The 21,025-nt window shown below is 41.8% G+C and overlaps 1 protein-coding gene across 1 annotated transcript; it reads left to right on the top strand.

Annotated features, from left to right (window-relative positions):
• The first annotated feature begins 925 nt into the window (after positions 1 to 925).
• Positions 926 to 17,499, top strand: LOC136161229 (zinc finger protein 568-like). Its single transcript, XM_065925920.1, has 4 exons — positions 926 to 1,463; positions 2,795 to 2,850; positions 11,179 to 11,302; positions 14,850 to 17,499. The coding sequence occupies exons 2-4, from the start codon at positions 2,839 to 2,841 to the stop codon at positions 16,067 to 16,069; spliced, it is 1,356 nt and encodes a 451-aa protein (XP_065781992.1). The 5' UTR covers positions 926 to 1,463; positions 2,795 to 2,838; the 3' UTR covers positions 16,070 to 17,499.
• The last annotated feature ends 3,526 nt before the right edge of the window (positions 17,500 to 21,025 follow it).

Here is a 21,025-nt window from a genome sequence, read left to right as displayed (position 1 = left end):
AAGAATCTGCCTGCAATGTGGGAGACCTGGGTTCGATCCCTGGGTTGGGAAGATCCCCTGGAGAAGGGAAAGGCTATCCACTCCAGTATTCTGGCCTGGAGAATTCCATGTACTGTATGGTCCATGGGGTCACAAAGAGTTAGAAATGACCAAGTGACTTTCACTTTCAGTACTCCTTTAAAGGTAAGATTCCTTTCCCAGACACCAAGGCTATACTGACTCCCTGTGTACATGCTAATCTGTCTCTTGAAAATTTGAAGGAATGTTCTCATGTCATGTTTGATGTATGTATTTTGCTCTGACAAAATACAAACTATGCTGAAAGCCATGCTTCTCAGACCAGTTTCTCAGAACTCCTGACAAGCTAAATCCTCCACTATGGTCTTCAGTACAGCTGAAGTAAAACCTTCTTCTACTGCTTATTGTAGGTTGTTTATGGATTTTTTGCATTCACAATAGTTGTTAATTTTATATTTAATAAGTAATGTTTTACAAGAAGGACATGAAAATGACCCAAATATAAGGGCATACTCAAAGTAAAAAGAAAAAACTCACAACCGCACATCCTAGAAATTAACTACTGTTAACAAATGTTAGTGTGATTTTCCGGAGATCTTACTACCTACATGTCTTTTTATCTATATTTAAGTACTTACAAAATGTCTGAAAACAGTATGACATTTTAACAGTATTACTTATTATTAAGTTTAGTATTGGTAGTCCATTCCGGGACTCAGGGTTGTCCTTCTTGAACCTCCCCGGGCCGTTCTCGGACTCCCCCATCAAGAACTGGATTGCTCCCCTTCAGTCCCCAACCCGACCTCCAACCCGTTAGCCTGGGACTACATTTCCCAGACGCCTCCAGGGTGGGTCCAACCCCCTACTGGGCGTCTCTGGGGCCCCGCCCAAATCGTTTGGAAAAGCCTTGACTTCCGGCTGCAGGGTTCGACGTTCCAGACCAAGGGCTGCGCTTGGGGGCTGCGCCGGGGACCCCTGGGAATGAAACTTGAGCCGAAAGTTGAGCACCCCCTTACCCCGACTGTGGGCTATGTGTCCCAGAAGGCTCCACGGGCCACAACCCTTTCTTACCCATCCAAGGCCACCTGTTGCTACCTCGACCAGTTGGTTCGCCCCGATCCTTGGAGGATGCTCAGGCGTGGCTGGGGGATCGGGACTGGGCTTCGCTGAAGCTTGGAACGCTTCAGCGACTTGGACGACTTGGAACGACGCGACTCGGGACGAAAAAGTTTGTGCCTGCCCAGGCCCTGCTTGGATTTTTCATCCCCTGGACTACATTTCCCCGAAGCCCCCTCGGTATATGCGGCTATCGTACGAAGTTGGCTGGACTGTGTGATTTGGCAGGAGTTCGGATGCAAAGGATTGAGGCATTCGAGGTTACTTCGCTCACTAATTTGGGGCGGATTCCATCAGACTGGCGTGAGAGGACCCCAGAGAAGTGAATGGTGAGGGGCCCCGGGGCAGGTCTGGGGTTTGTCAGAAGTTTTAAGTATGGGTGGCTGTCGGGCATATCCAAGCAACGTGCCCGCGCTTGAAAACTAAAGCCTGACGGGGAGGGGGTGGCATCCAGGCCGCCTGTCCACACAGGGGTGGGAGGTGTCGGCCGAGCGCCAGCACCGGTGGGTGTGGCTTCAGGCTGGCTCGGGGTCGGATGGCTGAAGGTCAGGAGTGTCGCAGCTGTGTGGCTGCCTCCCTGGGGAAAGCCCGTGAGATGCTCCCTGGAAGTGGTTTGTGCGCCAGACGTCCGGTGCTGGGCAGCCAGTGTGTAGTGGGGCTGTGGTGGTTATCCTGTAGAAGCTGGACTCTGGCTCTGTGCGTGGATGTGTGTGTGGGTAGGTGTGTGGATTGGGTGCGCGCTCACTCCCAATATGGCCACATCGCCGACTCTGCCTTTGGGGCTGGAGGTGGGAATGGCGCCCTTTTTGTACATTTTTGGCAGGTGTTGAATGGGGTCCGCGGGTGGGTGGGCCCTGAGCGCTTGCCTCAGCCCCGGATCCCGCTCCCGTTGCACTTTTCGGCCCAAGAACTGAGACAACTGCGGCCGCTTGCTCTCCAGCGCAGTGAATGGCGTTCTCCTGGGGCCGTTCATGGCGGTGCGGAGGGTTTCTAGGGTGCTTTCCAGGTGGTGCTAGTGATAAAGAACCCACCTGCCAATGCAGGAGATGTAAGAGACGCGGGTTCGGTCCCTGGGTCGGGAAGATCCCCTGTAGGAGGGCATGGCGGGCCACTCCAGTATTCTTGCCTGGAGAATCCCATGGACAGAGGATCCTGGTGGCTACAGTCCATGGAGTCGGGAAGAGTCGGACACGACTGAAGCGACTTAGCACGCTCGCACGGGGTTTCTAGAGCTTTGGATTGGGACCCTCCTCCTACTTCCACTTGTCTGGTTTTCACCTTGTGGCCACCAAGGCCCAGTCACATGCCCCCAGCCTAGAGGACAGAAATGTGGGACTCCAGCAGGTGGATCCAGTTAGTAGGATGTTTCTTTGTATCACAGATCTGGGCTCAATTTGTGTCTGAAAGTACCCAAAGTCAGGCTCTTGTGAAAGAAAGATCACAGCCTGGGAGTCTTTCCCAGGACTCCCATCTGGGCCCCTAAGGTTGTCTGCTCTTCTTTTTGATGACGAGAGAGGTAGCTGGCCTCTTTGGCTTTGGGCTCCCTCTCAGTGCCTGGGGTGGAGCAGGGGTTTGTTCTGCCTTGGCCTCCCCTAGGCTCCAGGAAGGACCTGCAGTCTCATAGTTTCTTAACTATTTTCTATTTTTTTCCTTCTCTAAGAATCCAGAAGAGGAGAAGAGAAGTGTTGCTGTGCATCAAAAGTCATGGTGGAGGAGGTAAGGTGTTTGCCATTCTCTGCTTGGAAAGGGCGACTTGTTGGTTTTCAGGACACTATCATTTCAGGATTCTATGGGAAGATCCCCTGGAGAAGGGAAAGGCTACCCACTGCAGTATTCTGACCTGGAGAATTCCATGGATTTTATGGTCCATGGAGTCACAGAGTCGGACACAACTGAGCGGCTTTCACTTTACTTCACTTCATCCAGGAGATTGACAGTAGTGATTTGGAGAGAGGGGAAGAGAGAAGGAAACCACAGATGGTTAAACCTGGGCTATCTGCTTTGCATGTATTCTCATCTGGAATTTCCATTTCCCTGGATTTTGTTCAGTGTTATAACAATCTTGGGGACTTCCCTGATGACTCAGTAGTAAAGAATTCACCTGCCAGTGCAGAAGACATGGGTTCAATCTCTGAGTCCAGAAGATCCTCTGGAGAAGGAAATGTCAACCCACTCCAGTATTCTTGCCTGGGAAATCCCATGGACAGAGGAGCCTGGTGGGCTGCAGTCCATGGGGTCAGAAAAGAGTCAGACAAGACTGAGTGACTAAACAGCAACAACATAACAGTCTTGAGAGAATGTGCTTGTGTGATTTGGTAGGGAAGTTGAAGAACAGAATAAGTTACTTAAAGCTTACTAATTTCTTTCTTGTAAAAGAAATTTTAGGGGTCCAGGTTCACTGTAGCCTGTTTGCTTCCAAATTTCTAACAGCATGGAATGCCTGCCAGCCCCTTTCTGATCTTGATATTTCTCCATCCCCACCCAAATAGAAATAACCTAATTGCTCTCTTTGTGATGATTAAAGTAATACAATAAGTGAAGTCACTCAGTTGTGTCTGACTCTTTGTGACCCCGTGGACTGTAACCTGTCAGGCTCCTCCATCCATGGGAATGAATTTTTCCAGGCAAAAATAATAGAGTGGGTTGCCTTTTCCTTCTCCAAAAGTAATACAGGTTTCTTGCAAAAATTTCAAAATTTGAGTAAGTTATGAAAGTTTAATGCCCATGGTTCATGGGCTACCATCTAGAGGTAACCATTATTAATATTTTAAAATTATTTTATCTGCACATATGTGTGGGTGTGTAATTTTGTTTTCAGAATGGGATCAAATTACTAATAGAAGCAATTTAACTTATTGGGTGTTCACTTTGAGCCACTTGTAACTTAAAGTTCTTGATATGTTATCTTGTTGGATCCACATAACAACCCTATCAGTCAGGTGTGAATGTAAATTCTGTGATTTTTTTTTCCCCCTCCACATTTTAACTTCTTTGAAACCAGGGTGGGTTTTTCAGTTCCTGGCAAGTTAAAGTTTAATTGATGACATTTATTTCTTTCCTGGTATATAAAGTAATGGTGGCTTTACAAACAGTGGCATATCAGATTTGATGAAATTTGGTATTATTCTAAGTTGACAGAAAATAGATTCTGTTGAGTTAGTTGCTCCAGAATTACAGTTAATAAATGGTACAGTTGGAATTTCTAAATTGCCTACTGATTTCTCTTGCCCATTTATCAGTTTATACATTAAGCATGTTAAGCATACATTAAGCAAAGTTCTTTTCAGAACTACTCTGTCATATATAGGTTGTTTTAGAAGTATTTTTTTCACAGTTAATCTACCTTATGTGTGTTTTCAAAAAGTGTTTTTTTTTCTTTATGTCATGCCAGAAAGTCTTCTCTAATACAAAAATATAAAAGTCACTCATTTTTCTAAAGTACTTTTTATCTAAACAGCTTAAGGTATCTGATTTGAGATATAACTACAGAATATTGACTGTAAAATTCCTGTGTGTGTATGTGCTCAGTCATGTCTGACTCTTTGCGATCCTTTGGACTGTAGCCCATCAGGCTCCTCTGTTCATGGGATTTTTCAGGCAAGAATACCGGGAGTCAGTAAAATTCCTAGTTGATTTTAAAGAATGGCATAGTATTTGAGTATGTGAAATTCAGGAGTTTTTCCCCCTCGATGTGTCTGAGTTAGAACTCTTTTTTTTATTCTGTCCAGCTGCTTTTCAGAACTACATATTTCTTTACTCTTGAAATATTTAGGCTAAATATTCTTTCGAAATACCTTTTTTTTTTTTTTTTCACTTGGATAAATCTGTTTCTTCCTTTGTCTTTGACTTTTCTTCTGAATTCTGTGGAAACTTACTGAGTTTGTCTTCATATTTCCATTCTGGTCAGAACCTTCCTAAGATTCTGAGAAAGGGACCATATCTTCTCCCTCAATTCCCAGCACATTTTGGTGAGGAAGGAACTCCAGCTTCCCTTTGCCCTTCAACCTTTGACTGTCCACTTCTCCCTCTATCTCCTCCTCTTAGAATTCTTGTTGTCCTTTCTCTGTATTAATGATATTTGCACTGCATAAAAGGGTAGAGACTACCTCCACTTCTGCCATTTCTTAGCTCTCTGACCATGAACTTCCTCAAAACTTCTGTATAATGTAGTCTGCAGGCTCTGGGGAATGTGCTGATAATGGAAATTCACCTGAATGTGCCCTTACAACTGGCAACCTGGAGGTCCCCTAACTCCTACTTCCTGGTCTCCCCACACCAGTGAGGTGGCAGAGCCCATTGAATCTGTCTCTTTTCCTGCTCCTTGCTCTCATGCCCTGCAACCCCACCCCACTGTGTGTGCCAGGTAAAACTTTTGTGGGAATGGGTAGTGCATTTACCTAATTGGACTCCCTGAAAGTGTTAGTCACTCAGTTGTTCTGACTCTTGTTGACCTCATGGACTGTAGCCCACCAGGCTCCTCTGTCCATAGAATTCTCCAGGCAAAAAAGAATACTGGAGTCGATAGTCATTCCCTTCTCTAGGGGGTTTTCCCCACCCAAGGATTAAACCCATGTCTCCTGTATTGCAGGCATTCTTTACCACTGAGCCACCAGGAGAACCTTGATTGGACTCCCTAACTCTAGTTTATTCCTCCAAAATAAAATAGTCCAGTTGCATCACTTTCTTTATTCAGTGAATCCCTGTTACTTTCAGTGTAAAACCCCAGCTCTTTCACACTATTGTTTATTTACTATAGTAAATATCTGTATTTACTAGAGCACCAGTCCTAGTATTGGCATAGAGTGGTAAGTCAAGATGATGTGTTTAGTCCTGGCAAAGATGACCGTCATCCAAGGCCTTTCTTTTCTGGCCCCTTCGGATTTCTCCAGCATCATGGTTGTCTACTCCTTTCCCAGAGTCCCTCACCAGTTATCTCCATTAACTTATCTGCTCCTCAGACACACAGGATGCAATTTGTCTCCCTCTCTACCCCCAACTTAGCACATTCACTGTTCTTGGAATGCTGCTCAGTCTGTTTCAATTGGTTGGAGTTCTGTTACTTTTCTGGGCCCCAGTTAATCTTTTACAGGGTACGTGAAATTTTTCACATACCCCTCAACTTAAGTAAGTCACTGTCAGTTCATTTCAGAGGAATTCTGTTTACAGAACTGCTTCTTTGCTCCCTTACCCTTTTACCTTTGATTTTCCCCTCATAGTGTTGTGCTCTGCAGTGATAAACAGAGCAAACCAAACTTTTTCTGCTTCCCTAGGTGCAGAGCCCAGCTCAGCATTCCCTGGCTGCATGTACAAGGGTCAGAAGTGGAAGGGAATCATCTGGAGGGCTGGAGAAATCTAAATTTAAAGCCCAGCAGTGCCACTGCTTACTGCAAACTTGATTGAATTACTTACTTCACTAACCTAAAGATTCATGGGCCTTTCCTAAAGATTAATACATGTAAGACACCAGGGACTAAAAGTGCTTAATGCGCAGTAATTGTGCTTGAGACGCAATGAGCACTGCCTATCAGCAGTAAGGCTGAGGGTAGGAATGAAAAGCAGGAAAGCCATGGATGATCTTGGTTGGGGACCAGGATGTACAGACCATGAGGTTTCATGTAAAGCTATCATTGGAAAAGACCCTGATTGAAGGCAAAAGGAGAAGGGGATGGCAGAGGATGAGATGGTTGGATAGCATTACTGACTCAATGGACATGAATTTGAGCAAACTCCGGGAGATAGTGAAAGACAAGGGAGCCTGGCATGCTGCAGTCCAAAGGGTCACAAAGAGTTAGACATGGCAACTGAACAACCAGAACAACAACAAAAGCCATGGCAGCCTTCATCCAGGTAGTTGAGCTTGGCTGAGGCTGCTGAGAACCTGCTGATCATATTGGTTGTCTGGCTCAGTATTGGTGATTCTGGACAGGGTCTTTGTGGAAAGAGGTTCTAGATTGGGTTCTCAGGGCCCTAGTTCTGGGATATGTGCACAAAGCCAAGGAAGTACTTGAGTCTTAGGCCTGGTGGAGGCTGGAGACCTCTGTTGCGGAATCCGTCCAGGCTGGGCCTGCCTAAGTGTCCTGTGCTCTGGTCCTGAGGATGGCCTCATGTCTTTAAGATGCTCCTCACCTGAGGAGCTTAGCATCTTCCTGATAGACCAAGGGTCTACCTGGGGTAGATCAGAGCAGGCTTTTCTGGGTTCAGATGAGCTCCTCATGGTGGAAAAGTTATTTCTTCTGAACACATTATGTACAGTTGGATTCTCTGGAATTCAGGGAAAGCCAAGGTTTGTTAGACTCCCTCAGATGGAGAAAGAGAAAGGGACTCTGTGTTTGTGTGTGCATGCACTGGGTTGCCAAAAGCAGGAAGATAGAAACAGGGAGGAGAGAGGAAACTTCATTTTCAGACTCTGAGGTCTCAGGGCTGTTGTTGCCTCTTCCTCCTTTGCCTTCTTAACTTGTATTTCTCTTGGGTGAACCCAGGATATAAACAATCTGGTTTGTAACCCTAAAAGCCATTGCTTACGTGAATTGATGTGTCTTCTCCTATATCTAGAGCATGTTTTTTATTTTGGAAGATTTGAACTGTGGATTTCTTTCTCCTGGAACTGCTTGCTTCCCTGAGCCTCTCTGAAGAACTTCTTCCCCAGTTCTTCCAATTCCAATGAGTGATGCTGCCAAAGGCTGCCGTCCCCTAAGTGTCTCTCTCTTCTCCAAGAAATGTTTAACTGTTTGTTCAGAAACTATTTAGCATTCCATAGTGTATATCCTTCCACCAGGAGTACTGATGGAATGGGAAAACCAACCCTTGCTGGAAATTTTGTCCCTCTCTTGTTAGAGCTGTGCTTTGATGAAATGGAGGTGAGACTCCATGTTGCAGACTTGGGTTTTCCAATGATAGTGGATGCGTGCCCTGTCACTCAGTCATGTCTGAATCTTTGTGATCCCGTGAGCTGTAGCCCACCAGGCTTCTCTTCCATGGGAGTTTCCCCACAAGAATACTGTAGTGTGTTGCCATTTCTTCTTCCAGGGGTTTCCAATTAGACAAGAAGGTAATTGATACTGATTTTTTGCATTCTTAGCATTTGCTCATATTTTTGGCTCTGAGATTTTTTGGAACGGAGAATATGATAGAGATATGATAGATTCTGTGTATGCAGTTATGTGATAGTCCACACGGAACCTGTGGGTCCATTTTGAACTTGTGTAGTGTTTGCTCATTGTGGGTCCCATCGTGTGAGTCTGGATCTTACTCCATTAGTTCTGGGAATTCTGGAACAAAGAGAGTATAGTTGGGGACAGTTTATTGTTAACAGGAACAATTCAACCAGATATATAAATTATTAAGAAGTAATAACCCTTGTAACTGCAGCAGAACCTTAGAAAACTTTTCTAAGCTAGTGCTGCAAAATACAGCACTGAATACATAAGATGGGGTGTTGTACACCCAGTAAAAATGATGTCTATTTGTGGACATGGAGAACAACTAGATTAAATATTCTGGTATATTTATGAGCCTGAGTTTTTAAGAAATTATTAGATCACATAAGCTATGTTCAAATCCTATTTTCAGAGAGATTTTTAAAGATACCTTTGAATGATTCAGACTTTTATTTTTTTGATTCAGACTTTTAAATAAATTTCTTAAATGGGTAAATGCAAAGAGATGGTCACAGTGTTGTGTGCTGAGCATAGCATGTGTTATCTACTCGCATGTGCAATTTTATTTAATTGGGAAACACTGATTATCTAGACTTTGTTTATTCCCAGACCTGGCTGGATAATGAAAAAGGATAATGCCAAGGAGGTTTTATCTGTAGTTGCAGGCATGTTTATGAATGATTTGAATGATACAGGTACTGTAACCAATATTTTATAATAATTATAAATGGAAAATAATCTTTAAAAATTGTGAATCACCATGTTATATACCTGAAACATACAGTATTATACATCAACTATACCTCAGTTTTTTTTAACAAATGGTGTGTACGCCAAGAATGTGTCCTGTGATCACCCTTGTTTCCACACTGAACTGTCCATGTTTGTTTTTTTTCTAATTGAAGTATAGTCAATTTACAATGTTGTTAGTTTCAAGTGTATAGCAAAGTTATTCAGTTACACATATACATATATTTTCAGATTCTTTTCCTTAAAAGTTTTTACAAAATGTTGTGTATAGTTCCCTGTGCTATCCTTATTGGTTATATTTTATATATAGTAGTAGTGTGTATGTGTGTTAGTAGCTCAGTCATGTCCAACTCTTTGCGACCCCATGGACTGTAGCTCACCAGGATCCTCTGTCCATGGAATTCTCCAGGGAAGAATAATGGAGTGGGTTGCCATTCCCTTCTCCAGGGGATCTTCCCAACCCAGGGATCGAACTCAGGTCTCCCTCATTGCAGGCAGATTCTTTACCCCTGAGCCACCAGGGAAGCCCTATATAGTAGTATATATATGGTAATCCCAAACTTCCAATTTATCCGCCCTCCCACCTTTCCCCTTTGGTAAGCATAAGTTTGTTTTCTATGTCTGTGGGTCTATTTCTGTTTTGTATATAAGTTCATTTGTGTAATTTTTTTTTTTTTTTAGATTCCACATATAAGCAATAACATGTTATTTGTCATTCTCTGTCTGGCTTATTTCACTTGGTATGATAATCTCTAGGTTCATCCGTGTTGGATGGATGTCCAAAACATGCAAATGGCATTGTTTCATTCCTTTTTATGGCTGAGTGATATTCCATTGTATGAATACACCACATCTTCTTTATCCATTCATCTGTTGATGGACATTGTCAGTAGTGCTGCAGTGAATATCGTGGTGTATGTATCTTGTTGAATTATGGTTTTCTCCAAACATGTACTCAGGAGTGGGATTGCAGGGTCATATGGTAGCTCTGTTTTTAGTTTTTTAAAGAACCTCCAAACTGTTTTCCATAGTGGCTGTACCAATTTACATTCCTACCAACAGTGTAGGAGGGTTCCTTTTTTTCCACACCCTCTCCAGCATTTTTTATTAATAGACTTTTTAATGATGGCCATTCTTACTAATGTAAGATTTGCATTTCTCTAATAATTAATGATGTTGAAGCATCTTTTCATGTGCTTTTTACGCATCTGTATGTCTTCTTTGAAGAAATGTCTGTTTAGGTCTTTTGTCCATTTTTTGATTAGGCTGTTTATTTTTGATATGGAGCTGTTGACTTATACATTTTGAAAAGTTCAGTTCAGTTCAGTTCAATCACTCAGTCGTGTCCGACTCTTTGTGACCCCATGAGTTGCAGCACGCCAGGCCTCCCTGTCCATCACCAACTCCCGGAGTTTACTCAAACTCATGTCCATCGAGTTGGTGACGCCATCCAGCCACCTCATCCTCTATTGTCCCCTTCTCCTCCTGCGTCCAATCCCTCCCAGTATTAGGGTCTTTTCCAATGAGTCAACTCTTCGCATGAGGTGGCCAAAGATAATCACGATGGTGTGATTACTCACCTAGAGCCAGAGATCCTGGAATGTGAAGTCAAGTGGGGCCTTAGAAAGCATCACTACAAACAAAACTAGCGGAGGTGATGGAATTCCAGTTGAGCTATTTCAAATCCTGAAAGATGATGCTGTGAAAGTGCTGCACTCAATATGCCAGCAAATTTGGAAAACTCAGCAGTGGCCATAGGACTGGAAAAGGTCAGTTTTCATTCCAGTCCCAAAGAAAGGCAATCCCAAAGAATGCTCAAACTACCACACAATTGCACTCATCTGACACACCGGTAAAGTAATGTTTAAAATTCTCCAAGCCAGGCTTCAGCAACACGTGAACCATGAACTTCCAGATGTTCAAGCTGGTTTTAGAAAAGGCAGAGGAACCAGAGATCAAATTGCCAACATCCGCTGGATCATTGAAAAAGCAAGAGAGTTCCAGGAAAACATCTATTTCTGAAAGGTCCAGCGTGTCCTTTTTTTCCAAACAGTGTTTTCCTATTGAATTGCTCTCTTAATTTTCTTATAAAGATTTTGGCCCATTAATTTCTGTGTATTTTTATCTTTGGTTTCAGAATTTCAAGTTCAAAGATGTGGTCATTTACTTCTCTCAGAAAGAGTGGGAATGCTTGCACTCTGCTCAGAAGGATTTGTACCGAGATGTGATGCTGGAGAATTATAACAACCTGATCTCACTGGGTAAGTTGATTTGTCCTCCAAATTTCAGAATTGGTCTTAAATTTTTATATTTATTATAATAATTTCTTATGAAGTGAAGTAGTGAAAGTCAGTCAGTTATGTCTGACTCTTTGTGACCCCATGGCCTATACATCCATGGAACTCTCCAGACCAGAATACTGGAGTGGGTAGCCTTTCCCTTCTCCAGGGGATCTTCCCAACCCAGGAATCGAACCCAGGTCGCCCACATTGCAGGCAGATCTTTACCAGCTGAGCCACAAGGGAATCCCAATTTCTTGTGAGTCCTTCCTAAGTGCTTGGCTGAATGAACGATTTTTCCTAAGTGCTTACCAAAGAATGCTTTGTCCGTGTGAAGTTAGAAATTGGCTGCTCCTATATACATTATCATGTGTAAAACGGGTAACTAGTGGAAAGCTGGTGTATAACACAGGGACCTCAGCCTGGTGCTCTGTGACAACCTAGTGGGGTTGTCACTATGGGGAGAGCTATGTCACCTATGGGGAGAGCAGAGAGGCTCAAGAGAGAGGGAGTATATGTATGTAATTATGACTGATTCATGTTGTTGTACAGCAAAAAACAACACAACGATGTAAAGCAATTATCATCCAACTAAAAATACATTAATAAAATAATTAATGCATGCAGCCTAGGAAAAACAAATTTAAAAAATAAATATTCAGGACCTGAAATAGAAAAGAAAAAGAAATCAGCAGCTCCATTGAACTTTATCTTCTTCCCCTTTCCTCTTACCCTTTTCTTTTTTTTTAAATTTATTTTTATTTTTTTTTACCCTTAATTTTCTTACTCCTCTTTCGTGATAATCATGGACTGATTTTAATTCTGGGACACCCACAACATAACTTGATCCTTTTTTCTTTCTTGAGCAGGATTCGCCAATTTTAAGCCATTGTGATCTCTTTATTGGAGCAGGGGAAGGAGCCCTGGGTGGTTAAGGGCAAGGACACAGAAGCGTGGTGCCCAGGTGAGTAACAGAGACTCACATGGGAAGCGCCGTGGCAGGTGGCACTCTCCTGGCCTGTGGGAAGACAGGCAGCATGTCTGAGCTGTTGTTAGGAAAGCTCCCCAAGAAGCCTAAGATCTGGAGAAGAGAGTAAGGATGTTTCACATAAGTCTTCCAATTGTTATTCCAGTTACCACTTTCTTGCTACTCTTCCTCATATTCCCTCTGATTTCAGGAAGGAAGTGCCTTTCTGCTTTCCTCCGTTCTTCCTTTCCATGAGAGAACCATCTTCACCACATTTTGGGTCCAATTTTGTTCTGATTTTTTTTTTTTTTAATAATTTTTATTTATTTATTTTTATTCCTGACTGTACTGGGTCTTCATTGCTGCATGGGCTTTCTCTAGTTGTGGCAAGCTGGGCTTCAATTAAGGCCACCCTCTCGTTGTGGTGTGTGGGCTTCTCATTGCAGTGGCTTCTCTTGCTGTGGAACACCAGCTCTAGGGCACTCAGGCTTCAGTAGTTGCTGCTTGTGGGCTCAGAAGTTGTGGTGCATGGGCTCAGTCACTCCTTGGCATGTGGGATTTTCCCAGACCAGTAGGTGGATTCCTTGCCACTGAACCTCCAGGGAAGCCTTGGGAGAAATTATACCAGTAGATAAACTGATGAACAAATATGTAATTATAAAATTGAGAAAAAGATTATGAGGGCAAAGAAAAGGATATAGGATAGAAAATTAAGATTTTTAGAATGAGAGAAGCTGGCCATGGCAGATATCCTGGAACAGAGAGCATGCAAAGAAGCCAAAACATTTCCTGAAAGATGAGAGTGTAATTGGCATGACATGCAAGTTGAATGGCAGCCAGTATAGTGAACTCATGGTGAGTGAAGGTGACAGTACCTCAAAATTAAGTTGAAGAGGGAAGCAGGGATCAGATGCTGCAGAATTTTGCAGGTCTGATAGTGAATTTTGTATTTTAGGTGCAGGGGGAAGGCACTGCATTTAAACAGTGAGTCCCACATTTTGAGTTGCCTCAGAAATCGGTGAGGGAGATAGAAAAACACACCAATGGCCATACATTCGGCAGACAACTATTATTTACTTTGTGCAGGCACGGTGAAGGGTGGACAGACAGTACAGAAGTAAACAAGTTAAAATATAATCTGTTGGTTTACAGGTGAAGTATACTGGTGTCTGCAAGGTGACTTGATGTTTGGAGGGGTAGATAGATGTATAATAAGGCAAGTAGATCCAAACATTTATTGTAGAATCTAGGTGATGAGATTATGGGAGTCCACTGTCTAGTTCTTTTCATTCTTCTGTGTTATGAAAACTTTAAAGCGTAATGTTGGGGGAAAAGAGAAAATGACATGTGATAAGTACACTGCAAAAACGTACAGTAAGTAGATTGATGAAGGTCCTGTTTTGTAAAGAGTGGTCTCTTAAGTTGACATCTAAATAGAGGTCAGAATGAAGTAACTGAAAGAGTCATGTTGATATCTTAGGGAAGATATTTGTAGGCAGAGATTCTGAACAAAGGGTGTGCTTGGCAAATGTGAACATCTAGTTGGTCAGGGAGCTAGAATAGAGTCAGCTCATGGGAGGGGATAAGGCAGTGAGGTCAGAAAGAGGTAGTGTAGACAAGTTCTGGAAAGGCCATGTGGATCACTGAGGGATTTTGACTTTTACTCTGGGTGAGAAGAAAATCCAGTGGAGGATTATGAGCAGAAGAATGACATGATTGAACTTATTTTAATAAGAGCACTCTGGCTACTGTGTTGGGGATGGGATATCAGGAGGAAATAGGGAGATACTATGCTAGGATAATGTTTTGTTAATCTTGGTGAGGGATGACTCTGGACAAGGTGATTACTACTAGAGATACTAGTAGAAGTAATCAAAACCTGGAGCTAGAGATGAGAGGATTTGCTGTTAGATAATGTCGTACTCCTTTAGATTCTCATTTAGTTGGTTGGTTCTTGGACATTACATATTTTTTAAAAAATATTTATAATTTATTTGGCTACGCTGGATCTTAGTTGTGGCACATAAGATCTTCAATCTTTAGTTACCAACTGCTGGATGTAGCATGTGGGATCTAGTTCCCCAACAAGGGATCTAACCCAGACCCCCTGGGTTGGGAGTGCTGAGTCTTAACTGCTGGACCACCTGGGAGGTCCCGGACAAGTTCCCCAGCTGATTCTCCCCAGAAGTGAAAAGTCACTTCCTTGGGACTTCCCTGGTGGTGTAGCGACTAAGACTCAACTCCGGTGCTTCCAGTGCAGGGGGCCTGGGTTCAATCACTGGTCAGGGAACTAGATCCCACATGCCGCAACGAAAGAGTTCACATGCTACTACTAAGACCTGGCACAGCCAAATAAATATTTTAAAAATCACTTCCTTCATAAGCTGCCCTCATTTTCTCTATTCTTATTCCCCTCCCATCCTTTTTTTTTTTTTTTTTTCAAATTGTAACACAGTGTTAAGAGCAATTTAAACTATTCACTATTTTTAATTTGTTGTTTCTACCTTGGAACTTTTCTTTCTCCTACAACATGAAAATACTTTTTTCTTTGTTATCTTCCAGACTGGGAATCTAGAAAAGAAGCCAAGACTTTATCTTTAAAGGAGGAAAGTAATGAAATTCAGTCATTGCAACCAGAGATAACAAAGAGACTTATAAGCTCTAATCTTGAGTGTCCTAGAGTTAGAAATACCAGAGAAGTCAGATACCACTTGGAGAGGCTACCGGAAGAACATTTCAGACAAGCCATAATAACCGCTGAAGAAAGATCCACTTCCGTTCAGCACACAGATCCTAGAGCACCTCAGACAGCTCCTACTGGAGCAAAATCCTGTGAATCCAAGGAATGTAAGACTTCCAGATTGCAACCACACCAGAGTCAACGTGAAAGAAATCATAATAAGGAGAAAGGCTCTAAATGTGGAGAATGTGAGAAAGCCTTTAATAGTAGGTCAGACTTGATAAAGCATCAGAGAATTCATGAAAGCCAAAAAAGTAATGAAAATAAGGAAGGTGACTTTATTCGTGACTCTCAGATTACAAAATCTCAGAGCATTAATACTGCTGAGAAACCTCATAAATGTAAGGAATGTGGGAAAGCCTTTCATTCTACCTCACAATTTAGTAAACACCAAAAGATTCACATAGATGAGAAACCCTTTAAGTGTACGGAATGTAGAAAGGCCTTTCCATCTACCTCACAGCTGAATTTACATCAGAGGATTCATACCGATGAGAAATACTATGAATGTAAGGAGTGTGGGAAAGCCTTTACCCGTCCGTCACACCTTCTTCGACATCAGAGAATCCATACTGGTGAGAAACCCCATAAGTGTAAGGACTGTGGGAAAGCTTTTCGCTGTGACACACAACTTAGTCGTCTTCAGATAATTCATACTGGTGAGAGACACTATGAATGTAAGGAATGTGGGAAGGTGTACAGTTGTGCCTCACAACTGAACCTACATCAAAGAATTCATACCGGCGAGAAACCTCATAAATGTAGGGAATGTGGGAAAGGTTTTATCTCCGATTCACATCTTGTCCGACATCAGAGTGTTCATACAGGGGAGAAACCATACAAGTGTAAGCAATGTGGGAAAGCCTTTCACCATGGCTCAGAACTTACCAGACATCAGAGAACTCACACGGGTGAGAAACCTTATAAATGCAAGGAATGTGAGATGGCCTTTACTTGTAGCCCAGAACTTATCCAGCATCAAAAAATTCACACTGGTGAGAGACCCTATAAATGTAAGGAATGTGGGAAGGCTTTTATTTGATGATCAGAACTTACTCATCATGAGAGAAATCATAGTGGTGAAAAACCCTATGAGTGTAAGGAATGTGGGAAGGCCTTTGGCCGTGGCTCAGAGCTTAGTCAACATCAAAGAATTCATGCAGGACAGAGGAGTGAGTGAAGATGTGGGAAACCTCAAAATTTGACATCTTGGAAAAGGAAATGGCAACCCACTCCAGTATTCTTGCCTGGAAAATTCCACAGACAGAAGAGCCTGGTGGACTGCAGTCCATGGTGTCACATGACCAGAGCACGCACACAGGAGGGGTTGGAGGGAGATGGGTTGGTAGCAATAAACAGGTAGAACTAAAAAAAATAAAAATTGACATTGGAAATTTGTGCTAGTAAAACACAAAAGCCTATGTAATTGTCAGGAATATGGGAAAGCATTTAAGGACAACAGGTTAATATCACACTTCATACTGTGGATTCGAGGCCTTTAATTAAGGGCCAGAATTTGACATGTATTACTGATGAGAAATCTTATAAATGTTAGGAATTGGGAGGGGTATATCTGTATTTCAAAATTTATTAGACATCAGAGTTCAGTTGGTGAAAAAGTAAAAAACTCCATGAAGATAAGCCAAGTGGGCGATCTTAGAAAGGTAGTGAAAATGTTAGAGACAGAAATCATTCTAACTTTTCTGAACATGAAGGGTCATTGGCCTTTATGGGAAATCAAGTGTCACAATACAAATATCATATAGATGAAACATCTATCTGCTAAAATTAACCAGAACCGAATCAGAGTAGGAAAGGATTTAACATTTAGTGTTTACTTCACCGTTATTGCTCATTTCTTATAGGGCTAATTACTTAACCAATTAGTAATATTAGCATCATATTTCTTAGTATTATGTACACTGTATCCCTTATCTGACTCATATTGGAAGTGTGCTAAATGAGAGCTGCATTATATTCTTTTTTGTTTTACTAGTTTTGTATTAGAAATCCTATAAGAGGAAGGCCTTACAGTGTACAGTGACTATATGAACATCTTATATCATCTTTCTTTCTAGAATGTTAGTTCCTTCTGGAGAAAAATCTTAAAACTGAAGCTTTTCATAGATTGCCTTTTTCCCCACCAGGGGATTCATAGTATAAGGTACTCCAATATAATAAAAGTGGGCTACTGTAATGTCAGAGAAGACTTAGATGATTCTTTAAGACCTTCCAACCACAATGAGGTACCATTACACGCCAGTCAGGATGGCTGCTATCCAAAAGTCTACAAGCAATAAATGCTGGAGAGGGTGTGGAGAAAAGGGAACCCTCTTACACTGTTAGTGGGAATGCAAACTAGTACAGCCACTATGGAAAACTGTGGAGATGTCTTAAAAAACTGGAAATAGAACTGCCATATGACCCAGCAATACCACTTCTAGGCATACACACTGAGGAATCCAGATCTGAAAGAGACACGTGCACCCCAATGTTCATCGCAGCACTGTTTATAATAGCCAGGACATGGAAGCAACCCAGATGCCCATCAACAGATGAATGGATAAGGAAGCTGTGGTACATATACACCATGGAATATTACTCAGCCGTTAAAAAGAATTCATTTGAATCAGTTCTAATGAGATGGATGAAACTGGAGCCCATTATACAGAGTGAAGTAAGCCAGAAAGATAAAGAACATTACAGTATACTAACACATATATACGGAATTTAGATAGATGGTGGCGATAACCCTATATGCAAAACAGAAAAAGAGACACAGAAGTACAGAACAGACTATTGAACTCTGGGGGAGAACGTGAGGGTGGGATGTTTTGAAAGAACAGCATGTATACTATCTATGGTGAAACGGACCACCAGCCCAGGTGGGATACATGAGTCAGGTACTCGGGCCTGGTGCACTGGGAGGACCCTGAGGAGTCGGGTGGGGAGGGAGGTGGGAGGGGGGATCGGGATGGGGAATACGTGTAACTATATGGCTGATTCATGTCAATGTATGACAAAACCCACTGAAATGTTGTAAAGTGATTGGCCTCCAACTAATAAAATAATATTTAAAAAAAAAAAAAAAAAGACCTTCCAAAAAACAGGAGACATATGCCATAATCTCTGACCTTTCTTCTAGTGGATTAGAAAATAAAGCCTTAGACAAAATCCATTTCTCTACAAGGAAATTTAAGATACCTGTATAAGTTTTACATTAAAAAGGAAGTCAAATTATCATTTGGCAAATGAATGACACACAGACAACTTCATGTTAAAATTTGTAGGATGCAACCAAAGCTCAGGGAATTTAACATCTTTCAATGTATGCATAGAATATGGGGACAATTAAAAGTGAGGATTCATTCTCACTTTATTATAAATACTTAGTCCACTGCCAGTTCCTAAGAAGTTCTCAATAAGTGTTTGTTGACCAGAGGAATGAGCGAGTGAAACAAGCATCCAGCTGTAGTCTGTTGAGGTGCTCTAGCAAAATAAGTGCAAAACCCAAAAGACACCTTGAAAACTTGAAGTGAAAGAGATTGTACCCTGGACAGAAAAAATTCAAGCATCATAAGTGAGAAAGTATGTGTAACTGCAGAAATGAAGGAGATCAAAGGGACTTCACCTGGTGGTCCAGTGGTTGAGACAGCCTTCCAACACAGAGGGTGCCAGTTCAATCCCTGGTCGGTGAGCTAAGATCCCACATGCCTCATGGCCAAAAAACCAAAACATAAAACAGAAGCAGTATTGTAACAAATTTAATAGACTTAAAATGGTTCACATCAAAAAAGCAAAGAGATCAAGAAATAAGGCGGTATTCTGGCAGACATTGTTGGTTGCCTATTCACTGGTATTAACCAGTCTCCCTTTTCTAGATGCCTGCTGCCCACCTAAATCTAAATGCCAGATGCTTGCCCTCCTAATTGCTTTGCAATTGAGCATATGTGTAATGGGCTTCCCAGGTGGTGCTAGTGGTAAAGAACCCGCCTGAAGACCCCCTGAGGTAGGGCATGGCAACCCACTCCAGTATTCTTGCCTGGAGAATCCCATGGACAGAAGAGCCTGGCAGGCTACAGTCCATGGGGTCGCAAAGAGTCAGACACGACTGAAGTGACTTAGTACAGTACAGTACACATACGTGTAGCAGTGCTGACCACCGAAGGTCTAAGGAAAAGACTGCAAGTGAGCGTCAGTTAAATATTCTTTACTTAACAAAATAGGCGGAAATGGCCTTCCCTTATACAGGACACATCTCTGTGATATCTGGGATTGTGGCTGCTTTACAACCAGAGGATGTGAGAAGCTGAGATTGGCACAGGCGATAGAATTGCTTGTGTGTTTGACACTGTAGAGCTGATGAAACGATTCAGAACTGCTCTGTGCTTGGTTGTATATGAAATAAATTCCATGCCTCTCTGTTAAACATTTATATTCAACTTTATATGTCTGAGTACTGGGGAAAGTGTTTTCATATATAGTATATATACATATACATGTTTATTCAACTTTAATTAGTAAAAGAAAATGTTTCAGTTCAGTTGCTCACTCAGTCATGTCCAACTCTTTGCGACCTCATGGACTGCAGCACACCAGGCTTCCCTGTCCATCACCAACTCCCACAGCTTGCTCAAACTCATCCATCAAGTTGGTGATGCCATCCAACCTCTGTCATCTCATCCTCTGTCATCCCCTTCTCCTGCCTTCAATCTTTCCTAGCATCAGGGTCTTTTCCAATGAGTCAGTTCTCTGCATCAGGTGGTCAAAGTATTGGAGCTTCAGCATCAGTCCATCCAAGGAGTATTCAGGACTGATTTCAGACCTGTTTCAGATATTCAAATATTCAGAATGCTTCAGATAAACGTTCAGAAAATGTTTACATTTAGTTTTTTATATGTGAAATTATGGAAAAAGCATTATTTTCCTAAGTATTTTCTTAAACATATATGTGTATATGTATACAACTTTGATATAGGAAATGTTTGTTTATATTCAGCATGTTACAGTATATGCATATATTCAGTTTTTTTTATAGTATGTCTGAAATCCAGGAAAAGTAGTATTTTCCTGAATATAGCAAGACCCAAGAAAAAAATTGATGAAAGTGCTACAGCATGTTATTCCTCTAATACTAGATTAACTTACAGATAAAATCTAACTCTTCAAGATTTTATAAAGAGTATCAGCTATGAGGCTAGCATAACCCCTGAACCAAATTTGGAAAAGGACAGCATCCAGGTCCAGTCAGCTACAAAAATAATCCAATGTACTCACGGTATATGAATGTTCCAATTAAAATAGCAAGTCAAATCTAGCAGCCCATTAAAACAGGGTTGTTTTTTTTTTAAAATCTGAAATAAAATGGTTCATGACCTGATCTGTCAGATTGTAGGAACTGGCACATTGAAAACTAGACACTAACTTATCCACCAAAAACAGGAAACTGTTAACAGCATATGATACTCAATTGCTATGAGATTGTCCATTAATTGTGCATGTGTAGACATTCACAGCATTTGGAATAATCACCATCCATCAGATTCCACCTTTGCCCATGCTTCAGAAATACATACTTGAATGCACACATATATTATGTGACAAATTAAATCAGTCATAGCTACACCAGTTAACCTGTAGGAGGACAATGTCCAACAAAAATTCAAGCATTTTTTGAAAGAGGGAAATGATTACGAAATTTTATCTATAATTTCTCTAGAATTTCTGACATTTTTTGAGTTATAATAAAAATTGTAATGAATGTTAAGAAAGGATTCTCTGTAGACTGGTGGTTGCCCAGGGGGAGAGGGGTGAGAGTGTGTTGGATTGGGAGTTTGGGATTAGTGGATGCAAACTGGTATATACAGAATGGGTAAACAACAAGGTCCTACTGTGTAGCACAGGATATTCAATATCCCGTGATAAACCATAATGGAAGAGAATGTGAAAAAGTATGAATCTGCTGTACAGCAGTAATAAACATTGTAAATCAACTATA

The sequence above is a fragment of the Muntiacus reevesi genome, chromosome 2 (genome assembly GCF_963930625.1).
Source record: "Muntiacus reevesi chromosome 2, mMunRee1.1, whole genome shotgun sequence".
In the NCBI taxonomy this organism is placed as follows: domain Eukaryota; kingdom Metazoa; phylum Chordata; class Mammalia; order Artiodactyla; family Cervidae; genus Muntiacus; species Muntiacus reevesi.
This window is presented reverse-complemented; position numbering and strand designations above follow the sequence as displayed.